The 11,452-nt window shown below is 44.1% G+C and overlaps 1 protein-coding gene and 1 long non-coding RNA gene across 2 annotated transcripts; one reads left to right on the forward strand and one right to left on the reverse strand.

Moving 5' to 3' along the window:
* Positions 1-4,811: 4,811 nt before the first annotated feature.
* Positions 4,812-8,953, reverse strand: BCDIN3D (BCDIN3 domain containing RNA methyltransferase). The gene is made up of 2 exons (XM_003988675.5): positions 8,681-8,953; positions 4,812-6,126 (listed from the first exon to the last, which is right to left on the reverse strand). Exons 1-2 carry the CDS (start codon positions 8,912-8,914, stop codon positions 5,482-5,484), a joined length of 879 nt encoding a protein of 292 aa, XP_003988724.1. The 5' UTR covers positions 8,915-8,953; the 3' UTR covers positions 4,812-5,481.
* On the forward strand, positions 5,618-8,308 carry LOC109501572. Its single transcript, XR_002159720.2, has 3 exons — positions 5,618-5,751; positions 6,464-6,528; positions 6,945-8,308. It is a non-coding gene; the product is annotated as an uncharacterized LOC109501572 (long non-coding RNA).
* Positions 8,954-11,452: the final 2,499 nt, after the last annotated feature.

Consider the following 11,452-nt stretch of genomic DNA (forward strand, 5'->3'; position numbering starts at 1 on the left):
TGTCTGCTCTACGTACCTGCCAACTGCTTCTAAAACACTCAGGAGAGGGGCTCCTGGGTGGCTCAGTCAGTTAAGCATCCGACTTCGGCTCAGGTCATGGTCTCACACAGCTGGTGAGTTCAAGCCCTGAGTCCGGTTCTGTGCTGACAGTTCAGAGCCTGGAGCCTGCTTCGGATTCTGTCTCCCTCTCTCTCTGCCCCTCCCCCACTCGTACTCTGCCTTTCTCTCCCTCAAAAGTAAATAAACATTTAAAAAAAAAAAAAAGTATCCATTCTGAAATGGGCCAGGGCTACTGCTTTAAAAAAATTAAAAAAAAAATAAAACACTCAGAAGGGCCAAGCCTATTTAACTGGTAGGCAGCGGCAGGAGTGCTCCTCGGATACTCAACCTAGAATTAGGTCTGACTTCTGTGAGGGGATTTCTGTGAGAATCTGGAAGAGCCAAGAGTGGCCTGGCTGGGTCTCTCATTCTCCAGTGTGAACACATAATTTGAGGAAGCACAGCAACTCTAAAGCCCATGCTCTCTTGCACTGGCTTTCTGGAGTCTCTTCCCAGCCTTAGATTTCTCTGACGTCTCAAGGAATGGTAGCCAAGGCTGACTCTGCCACCTCACCGCCTAGGTTCAAGTCCTAGCTCTGCTTTGGCTTTGTTATGTTGTCTGGCACATGGTGCTATATGTCTTTTCCCCCCTTTTTCCTATTTCTTTCTTTCTTTTTTTTAATGTTTATTTATATTTGAGAGAGAGAGAGAGAGAGAGAGAGAGAGAGAGAGAGAGAGAGAGAGTGTGTTGAGTGGGGGGAGGGGCAGAGAGAAGACAGAATCCGAAGCAGGTTCCAGGCCCTGAGCTGTCAACACAGAGCCCGGCTCAGGGCTTGAACTCACAAGCTGTGAGATCATGACCTGAGCCGAAGTTGGATGCTTAAATGACTGAGCCACCTCGGCGCACCACCCCGCCCCCCCTTTTTCCCATTTCTCACCAGACCTCTTTTGGTTCCTCTTTTCCCCCTTACTCAATAACTATTGGCAGCCCTCAGACCTAGGACCTCTCATCATATCCATGTGTTTTTGGAATTTACTACTCATTAAATCTCGATTACTCTATATGAATGACTTCCAGATTTCATATCTAGTCTTGATCTGCTGTCCTCTCCCAAACCATCAATAGCCATGGCCTTGGAATGGGCATCTTATTGCAAAGGTATGTTTGAGAAAACATACCTCAAACTTCCATGCCAAAGACTAGGCTTATCCCTCTCCCAACTTTTTTTTCTTTTTTAAGTAGACTCCACAGCTGGTGTGGAGCCCAATGCAGAGCTTGAAATCATGACCCTGAGATCAAGACCTGAGCGGAGATCAAGAGTCGCACTCTTAATTGACTGAGCCACTGAGGGGCCCCACTTTCTTAACTTTTTAATTTCTTCCCATTTTCAGTTTCCTGGGCAGTCTTCTGCCCAATCATAGATGGCCTTTTCTTCTCAATACTTGAATTCAGATACATTTCTTTTGTTCATTCATATATGAATTCAACAAGTACTTCTCAGCTGCCCGCCATGTGTCAGTCATTGCGCTAGGCCTCAAAGTACAAAGATAAGTTGGGCTTGAGGAGATCAGTCTTATGGTGGTGGCACACAGGCATAGAAAGATTATAATATGATAGGGTAAATACTGTAATAGAAGCTTCCACGCAAAGGCCCCACTAGAATACAGTAACAAATGCAAAGTGCTATAGGAGTTGGGGGAAGATTTCTGACAAAATGTAACATCTTAACTGTCTTTTAGGACAAACAGTTCAGCCAGGTTGCAAGGTGGGAGAGCTGGGGGAGAGAGAACGAAAATAGAGGGAATTTGTGCTAAGTCTCAGAGGTATGAAAGGACACGGCAAGTAGGATATGGTGGTATGTGAGAAGTTCAAGTGTGACTGGGGTGTGGAGGAAAAGCATGAAGGCCAGCGCTCTCCAACACAACTTTCTGCAGTGATGGAAATGGTCTAAATCTGTGCTGTCCAATAAAGTAGCCACTAATCACATATGGCTATTGAACACCTGTAACGTGGCTAGTAAGACTGAGGAGCTGATTTTAAATTTTATTTCATTTTATTCAATTTACATTTAAATAGCAAGCAGCTACCTTACTGAACAACATTGGTTTAGGCACTGGATAAAGGACAGGACTCTAGCTCTAGGAAACACTGAAGGTTTAAAAAAATTTTTTTTAATGTTTATTTTTGAGAGAGAGACACACAGAGTGCGAGTGGGAGAGGGTCAGAGAGAGAGGGAGACACAAAATCTGAAGCAAGCTCCAGGCTCTGAGCTGTCAGCACAGAGCCTGATGCAGGTCTCGAACTCACAAACGGTGAGATCGGAACTGAGCTGAAGTCGGACGCTTAACCAAGCCACCCAGGTGCCCCAAAACACTGAAGGTTTTTAAGCATAATACTAGCATAACTAGGAATCTGAGGAAGGGAACACCGGCAGCAGGGATTAGATAAGGATAGATGACTTAACACAGAAATGCCTGGTAGGGACCAGCCACATGGATAGAATAAATGGGACTTACGTGTTATTGGACATGCAAGAATTTACTGGACTTTGTGACTATTTCAGTGTGGGGAGACTCACCTGAAGTTTGTAGCTTGAGCAATGGGTGGATGGCAACAACTGAGATAGGATCAGGTTTAGAATGAGGGTAATGAGTTTGCTTCTGGAATATGTTGAATCTGAGGTGCCTAAGAACTATCTAAGAGGATATGATTACAAAACAGGAAAAATGCTAATCTGCAACTGTGGAAGTGAGGCCACCAATATATTTGGGGGTTATTAGCATATAGGTAGTCGCTAAACGCATGGGAGTGAAGGAACTCACTCCATGAAAAATATGTAGAAGAGGACTGGATGGACCCTAAGGGGTCCTAAGCAATCAAAATGTGGTCTATTTTGCATCAGAGTCACCTGGGGTGCTTGTTAAACACAGGTTCCTCCTTGTGATTTAACGCCATGGAATTATACACTTTAAAATAGTTAAAATGGTAAATTTTGTTACATACATTTTACCATGATAAAAAAATGCAACAAACAAATAAACAAACCCAAACAAACAACAAACCCTCCCACAAATCTAATCAAACCAAACCAACCCAACCCTCAAGCCCCATTCTTAACCTGAATCACTGTTTCTGGAGATGAATCCAGGACTCTCCAGGTAACGTGTTCAATTAAAATTTGAACTAACTGCTTAAAGAGTACATAAAAACTAAGAGATAGGAAGAGAATAAAGGGAGAAGGGTATGGTGAAGAAACCAAGGGAGAGCAGTTTAAAGAAGGGATCAACAGTGCTGAATAGTGCCATGCATGACCCAGGAGGAAGACTGAACAAGAGGCCTCAGAATTTGGCATTCAGGAGGTCATTGATGAATGGGAAATAGACTGTGGAGTCTATCCTTTCAAGGGCTTTGCTCACATTTGGTGGTGAAGAGATGGAGACTGAATAAACTTGAAGAGAGATTGGATACAGGAAAACTTGGTGATTTTAGACAGAGAATTGAGCACGTTGGCAGGTGGACAGGAAGGAGTTAATGAAGCCAAGGAGACATCAAAGGGATCCTCAATAAAGCAGTTTGGGAGAAGTAGTAGAGGTTGGGATCAGGAACTCAGGCAGAGGTTATCTGGGTAAGAGTTCATTGGGTAAGTTCAGAAGTGAAAAGGTGGAAAGATGAAGGGGTTTAAGACTGAAGACAACTGTCCCTGGATGGCTCAGTTAAGAGTCTTACGCTCAGGTCACGATCTCACTGTTTGTGAGTTCAACCCCACATCAGGATCTCTGCTGTCAGCTTGGAGCCTGCTTGGATCCTCTGTCTCCCTCTCTGCCCCTCCCAAGTTCACGCTGTCAAAAAAAAACAGTAATAATAAAACAAAAATTAAAAAAAATAAAAAGACTGAGAGCAAGAAAAGACTTCCTGATACAGCAAACAAGAATGGTGCTGGTTGGTGGTTAGGTCATCTGCTTAGACTAGTGGTACAGGGATATAGAGTCAAGAACCTGCAGAAGGGTAAAAGTCCACAAGAGTCACTAGGATGAAAGTGATCAGGAGCAGGAATATAAAAAGATTGAAAAGTAGTACTGGAGTCTGAGATTGGAAATGACACCAACCACATAATTATCCTGCACAAAATAGAAAAACCGGTTTTCCTAAATGAAGGTTTTGGTTCCACTCTCCTATCGTTTGGGGAATGTACTAGCTTTTGCTCTCTATGCATAGAGTTCAAATTCCTTAGCAGGAACTTTTATCTTCTCCACCAATAGGTCCAAAGTTTAATTGGTGGTTCAGACACTCTTATTCCCCAGCATTCCTTCTATAACTTCAGAAAATAATAGGATCTTAAGGACTTTGAAGCTCATCAATCCAGTCGCCCTTCTTAGCTAGGTATATTTTGTTTTCCTATCTTCTCTCCACCAAATCCTTCTCCATCTCCCACTTTCCCTTGGACTCAACTCATGGGTGTCAAAACCTGACAGATATCAGTGACGCCTATCCCACAGCATTTATGCTATAGTCATGCAATTGTAGACTGCATTTTATGTCTGTTTCCCTGCACATATTCCCACTGCCATACTGATGTGTACCCCCCACCCCCATGTTGGTGTGCTTTGGCAGAGGACGCTGACAAAAAAAAAGTCCTAAATTAACTTACTCTCTGGTATGTTTTCTGTTCTGAGCTTGGGTGAGGTTCTTTTTCTTGAGCTGAAAACTCCCTGGATAGAGTGGTTAAAAGCAGAGGTTTCCTACCTACCCCAGAGTCACAGGACATTCTCAATCATACTCAAGTCACTTTTATTATATATAACTATACAGTCCCACTTCATTCATTGTATTTGTACCAGCTGGATATTGGGTCATAATTTAAATCTTTTAAACATCTTATAAATGCTAGCCAGCGCATTTTGGCTAGTATCTGTTACATGCTGTGCTGGGCCTGGGCATGTTGGATACATGACCTGCTCTGGAAAGATAAGATGTTTTTCATACTAATTCTCTCCTTTAGCCAAGCCAGTGACGCTTCATTCCAGATTGTATTGTGAGGTGCTGCCTGAAGGCAGGATAAGGAAGTCCAGCAAAAGCCTGCAGAAGCCAGATCAGATTCAAGTTGCCCATGGAACAGATACATTCTAAGGCTAGCCTGGGCTAAGTCTCTAACCACTAGAAGCAGCCCCCTCCATATCCTAGAACCAAGATCGCTTTTCCTGTGCCATCTCAATCCCGAGAGCCCAGCTCATTGCTCCACAGATACAGTCTCTTCTTCCAGAATCAACTCAAACAGTGGGGAATAGATACTGATTCTTTCAATTGCATGTCTTGGACATTTTTGCCAAAAGTTTCTGCCAGGTTTTGAGGCTGCCTTACAATCACGAATTAAGGACAGTGAACTTAATTCTTTGTATAACACTCTTTCAATATCTCTTCCCTGGCCTTCCCACCCTCCCATTTCACTGTCTCCAGGATCTTAATCTGTTCTTTTCTTTCCCTTCCTCTACCAGTGATTCAGGAATTGGATGAGTCTCTGTGGCTTGTTTTGCCCTGAAGAGCAGAAGGCTTCGGTCCCAGCTGGTGTTGCCAAAGCAGCATACTAATTCCATGCCATGGTCCTGGGTCAAGATCTGCACAATCTGATTGGCCATATCACCTCGGATGGCAAGGGAACGGAAGTGGTCAAAGTCATGGAGGCCCAGCTTCCGGAGACGCCTTGCAGCTGCCCGGTAACACTTCCAGGGCTGAGGCTCCACAAGGAGGTAGCGGCAGAGGGAGGAAAGGTGGGCTAGGAACTCCCACAGACCACGGTCCCCATGGTTCAGATGAATCCACATGGTTACTGACATGCAGAAGCCAATGTCAAAAACTGACCGTCCAAACTGGTTTAAGAAAGAGCTCAAGAGAACTTTCCGGGTTCTTTGATTCATAAAGTCCAGGGTGATAAAGGTCAGGGCATCAGGAAAAGGACATTCTTTTTCAGCTCGTTCCACCAGGACTGGATCTATGTCGCAGCAGAGTAGATGGAGTTCTCCTGAGGCATCTGAGCAGGTCTCCCCGTCACGTAAGGAAAGGAAGTGTTTGTATAGAGCCACACTCAGATCCTAGAGAAATCCAAAAGAGCTTTGTCATTGCAGCTCTCAACCAGTGAATGGAAGAAAGACCTCTATCTCTTATCATCTCATTGGACTGCCACTTAGTCTTTGCTTTATAAGATATGAAGCTCCTAGACTAAGAAGGTTGCCCAAAAAGTTTTCCAGAGAGCAGGTTCTCAGTGCCCTCCACGGGTCTCAGGCAATAATGTGTCATCTCTATACTTCCCTGACATTGATGGTAGGTTGGGCTGTATGGTTGAAAGTTACAGCCAAATGGATGCAGCAAAGGAGCTGAGAGCAGTCTTGTCCAGCTTGAGTAATATGCTGGTAAACTCACTTTTTTCAGGTATCTCAGACCTCAGGGAGAAAGAAAGGATTCCAAGGGCATAGCCAGCATTCCTTACCAGGAAGGTGAGGAACCAGAACAAGCACCATCTTATAAACATCTGCTTCTCAGACTTGTGATTGGGAAAAGTCTGGATTCCAAAAGTCCTCGCTTAGCCTTCATTCTACAGCCTCAATTTTACTGTCTGCCTTATGCTTCACCACCCCCTTTTGAGATTTATTCTACTTCTGCATCTATCACTTCCCAAAGTCACTGCTGACTTCCTTCTAGCCAAGTCTAATGATCTGTGATTTTCACCACCTCAGCACTTTGACTCCTAAACAAGTCACTATCTCCTTTGTCTAACATTGACTTCTATAACCATTACAACTAGTTCAAATTTGTGTTGCTCTAATCCATTTTTCAAGGCATTTTTCTATGCACCACTTGTTTTGCTCTGTGCAACAATCCTGTAAGGAAAATACTTATGCTCTTTGTGCAGGTGAAGAAAGTGTGGCTGGAAACAACCCAGATGTCCAACAACAGTAGCATGGATGAAGAAATGTGGTATATTCATTAAGATGGAATACTAAATAGCAGTTAAAAATGAAGGAATTCAGCTCAGTGCATCAACATGGATGACTCTTACAAATATACAATGTTCAGCAAAAAAGCAGGACACACGCAAAAAATACATGGCAAGCTTCCATTTATATGAATTTCAAAAATGGATAAGATTAAATTACATTGTTTAGGGATACAAAAATAGTGCGCTATAAAGAAAATCAAGGAAATAAGCATAAGTCAGGCTAGTTGTTCCCTCTGGGCGGAGGGGGGCGGTTTAGGAACAGAGAAAGTTAAGGGACTTTTGGGGTTCTGACAATGTCTTATTCTTGATCTGGACAATGGTCATAAAGGTGTCTGCTTTATAATAGTTCATAAAGTGTAAACTTATGTCTTATGCACTTTTCTGTATGTGTGGCATAGTTCACAAAAAATTCTTTTAAAAAGTCATGCTGTTGTTGTAGATCAAGGACCATATTTAGAGTAGGAAGGTCCTATACTACGCTGCTTAATTTTCTCCCCATTTCTATACTTATTTCTTTGCTGACTCCCTCTTCCTGTCTGATCTTGGGTGTGCCAGTTTCACTAGTCATTTGTCACTTCATCCCTCCTCTACCACATCTCTTCACCTTCTCCAACCTCAATTCCCCAATCCCAGAATACCCTGGAAGCTTGAAAAATAAAATATAGACTCAAGCGCTCAATCACTCAAGATCCTGATTCAGTAGGGCTACAGTGGGGCCTGGGAGTTTTAAAAATGTAAATAAAGCACCCTATAAATTACGGTACATGCATACAATTTTGAAGCTGCTAAAAAGAATGTCGTGACATGAGTGATCTCCAAATTATTAGGTGAAAAGCAAGGTGCCAAATAGTGTGCTATTATTTGTAAAGGTAAAAGAGGTGATATTTATACATACATAAATGCCTACATACACACAGGATACATACCCAAGAAATTATAAACAGCGGTTGCCAATGTGTAGGGGGGGAAGGAGAATTTAGGGTCAGGAACAGAGACTTACTTTTTGTTACATGCCTGTGATTTGCAATCATAGGGTCAGAATATCTGCTCCTGTAGGATATGGTAGTAGTTACAGATGGGTGTCAAGGGTGGCATGTCGATATTTTGAATGTAATTTCACTATAATCACTCTACGCCTAAGAATACTTTGAGGTAAGAAGACGTGGCAATGCCTTCCTCCGCCAAGGAGCTGTATCCTCCCTCTCAACCCTCTCCACTGTACTCAGTCAACTCACTGCTTTTAAATAAATATCTACTTGGCTCCAGGATGCATCCTACACCGTATGGCACACGAATCTTAATTCCAGGCGTGATTCCGTCACCCCTGGCTCTTCTCTCCCAGTAACCCAATCCCAACCCTACGCTCCCAAAGGCGGGTGTCCGGACGCCCCCTCTCTGCAGCCAGGTCGCCAGCCACGCTGTACAGGAGGCAAGCGCCGGAAGCCCCAAAACGGTGGCCCTTCCCACCCGAGGTTTGGCCGTGAGGCGGCGAACGCACAAGCGGGAACGCAGGAATTCGGAACGGAGTTTAAACTCATTTGGGGAAAGTGGTGATGGGTGTGATGCCACGCCCAAACCACAGCCCCAGCGAACGCAGAGGAAGCCAACCGCTCGGCTCCCCGACCTCCGACCCCGCCCCCGTCACTCACCCCAGAGTTACACCCTACGTCGAGCCCCAGGATCGGCCTCGATTCGGGACTCTGAGGGAAAAGCCGGCGAAGCAGCTCCGGGGGCAAGAGGCGGAGCCGCTGTTCTGGAGGATGGAAGCGGGAATACTGAGGGAAATTTCCAAACGGGGCGGCCCCGGGTTCCAGAATTCGCGGTTCCTCTTCCGCCGCGGCCTCTTCAACGCCCCCGGTGGCCTGTTTCGTGGACGCCGCCATTTGTCAGCCTGGCTTCTGGGTCCCGGCGGAACCGGAAGTCGGATCCCGGCGCGGGGAGGGGACGGGACGCCAGCGCGCGTGCGTTAAATGGCAAAGAAGGGTGGGTCTGAACGCTGACGTCCCCTCTGGGAGCGCGGACAGCCGGGGCTTGTGTTACTTTGTTGCACCCTCACCACCACCTGGGGGGTGATTAGTTCCATTATCCCGTTTTGTAGGCGAGGAAACAAAAGCAGAGAGGTTCCGTACCTTGCCCAAGCTGATACAGTTTCAACTTGAGCTATACCCAGAACAAGGAGTTTGTGGGGATGTTGGAAATCAATTTTGGTCCAGCTTCCTTTCTTTCCATATGCATTGAGACTCAGGAAGTGGAAATTACCCAGAGACACACAAGGAATCTGTGATACAGGAACTTGCACCCGGTTCATCCCATGGCTCCAGGAAAGGGTAGCCAGGAGCTGTGGGGCACTTGAAGTGTCAGAAGACCCAGGTAGTCCTGACTGCCAGGTGGGACAGGTGGTGGATAGGGGCAACTGTGATTTGTGAGCTCTTTGAGAGGCAAGGACCATGGCTTATGAGCCTGCACTGAAGAGTGCTTATCGGGTGGCAGACCCTCTCTAAGACCTCTGCATATATTAATTCTATATTAATTCTTTAAAAAAAAATTTTAATGCTTATTTATTTTTGAGAGAAAGAGTGCAAGCAGGGGAGGGGCAGAGAGAGAGAGGGAAACACAGAATCTGAAGCAGGCTTCAGGCCCTGAGCGGTCAGCACAGAGCCCAACGTGGGGCTCGAACTCGTGAACTGTGAAATCATGACCTGAGGCAAAGTCGGACATTCAACCGACTGAGCCACCCAGACACCCGTCTATATTTATCCTTTTAATCCTCACATCAATCCTGTGAGGCAAAGACCATAATTATCCGTTTTTTATATATGAGGACATTGGGGTACAACGAATTTGTAATTTGCCCAAGGTCATGCAGTTAGAAATGATGGTACCAGGATTTGAACCCAGGCAGTTGGGCTCCAGAAGATGTGCTTGCAGCCTTGAATCCCCTTTTGCCTACCGTAATATCAGGCCCAAAGATGCTCAGTAAATATTTGTTGAATGAAAACTCAATATCAACAAATCGTGCTGGGAAAACTGGATATTCATATGCAAAATAATGAAAGTGGGCCATTATCTTACGCAAAATCAGCTCAAAATGGATTCAGAACTTACATGTAAGACCTAAAACTGTGTGACAGCTAGAAAAAAAAAAATAGAGGAAACACTGATCTTGGCAATGATGTCATAGCTATGACACCAAAAGCACAGACAACAAAAGAAAAAATAGACAAGTGGGACTACATCAAACTAAGAAATTTATGTTACAGTAATGAAAACCATTGATAGACTAAAAAGGCAACTTACAGAATGGGAGAAAATATTTGCAAACCATATATAGTATCTGATAAGGATTAATTTCCAAAATATATAAGGAACTTCTATAACTTAATAGCAAAAGAACTAGTAACATAACTAAAAAATGGTCAATGGACTTAAATAGACATTTCTCCAAAGGAAGGCATATAAACGGCCAAAAGGTATATAAAAAGATGCTCAATGTAACTAATCATGCAAATGAAAACCACAATATCACCTCATACATGTTAGGATGGCTATTATGGAAGAACACAAACAAAAGACAACAAGTGTTGGCAAGGATGTGGAGAAAGTGGAACGCTCGTCCGCTGTTGGTGAGAATGTTAAATGGTGCAGCCTCCATGGAAATTCTACAAAAAATTAAAACTAGAACTACTATATGACCCAGCAATCCTATATCTGGGTATTTATCCAAAATCAAGATCTTGAAGACAGAGTAGTGCTCCCATGTTCGTTGTGATACTATTCGCAAGAGTCACGATGTGGCAGCAACTTAAATTTGTTTAATGTTTTTTTATTTTTGAGAGAGAGAGGGAGACAGCATCCGAAGCGGACTCTGTGCTGACAGCAGAAAGCCCGATGTAGGGCACAAACTCACAACCTGTGAGATCATGACCTGAGCCGAAGTTGGACAATTAACCGACTGAGCCACCCAGGCGCCCCAAGATGCGGAAACAACTTAGATGTCCACTGAACAGATGAATAGATAAAAATAAATGTGATATTACATACAGGGGAATACTACTCATCTTAAGAAAGAAGGAAATCCTGCCATATGTGACCACGTGGACAAATCTTGCAGACATTTTGCTAAGTGAAATAAGCCAGTCATGGAAAGACAAATACTGCATGATTCCACTTATGTAAGATATCTGAAGTAGTCAAATTCATAGAAGCAAAGAATATAATGGTAGTTGCTAGGGACTGGGGGGAAAGGGATAGGAAGAGCTGTTAATCAATGGCTATAAAGTTTTAGTTATGCAAGGTGAATAAGGTCTACAGATCTGTTGTGCAACATCATGCCGGTAGATAACAATCCTGTGTTGTACACTTAAAAATCTGTTAAGGGGCACCTGAGTAGCTCAGTCCATCGAGTGTCTGACTCTTTTTTT

The sequence above is a fragment of the Felis catus genome, chromosome B4, assembly GCF_018350175.1.
Source record: "Felis catus isolate Fca126 chromosome B4, F.catus_Fca126_mat1.0, whole genome shotgun sequence".
In the NCBI taxonomy this organism is placed as follows: domain Eukaryota; kingdom Metazoa; phylum Chordata; class Mammalia; order Carnivora; family Felidae; genus Felis; species Felis catus.

Coding starts and splice junctions, on each gene's coding strand:
- BCDIN3D (XM_003988675.5), bottom strand. CDS start 8,914: ATGGCGGCGTCCACGAAACAGGCCACCGGGGGCGTTGAAGAGGCCGCG. Junction 6,127..8,680: donor ACGTAGGGTGTAACTCTGGG/GTGAGTGACGGG, acceptor GGATTTCTCTAG/GATCTGAGTGTGGCTCTATA.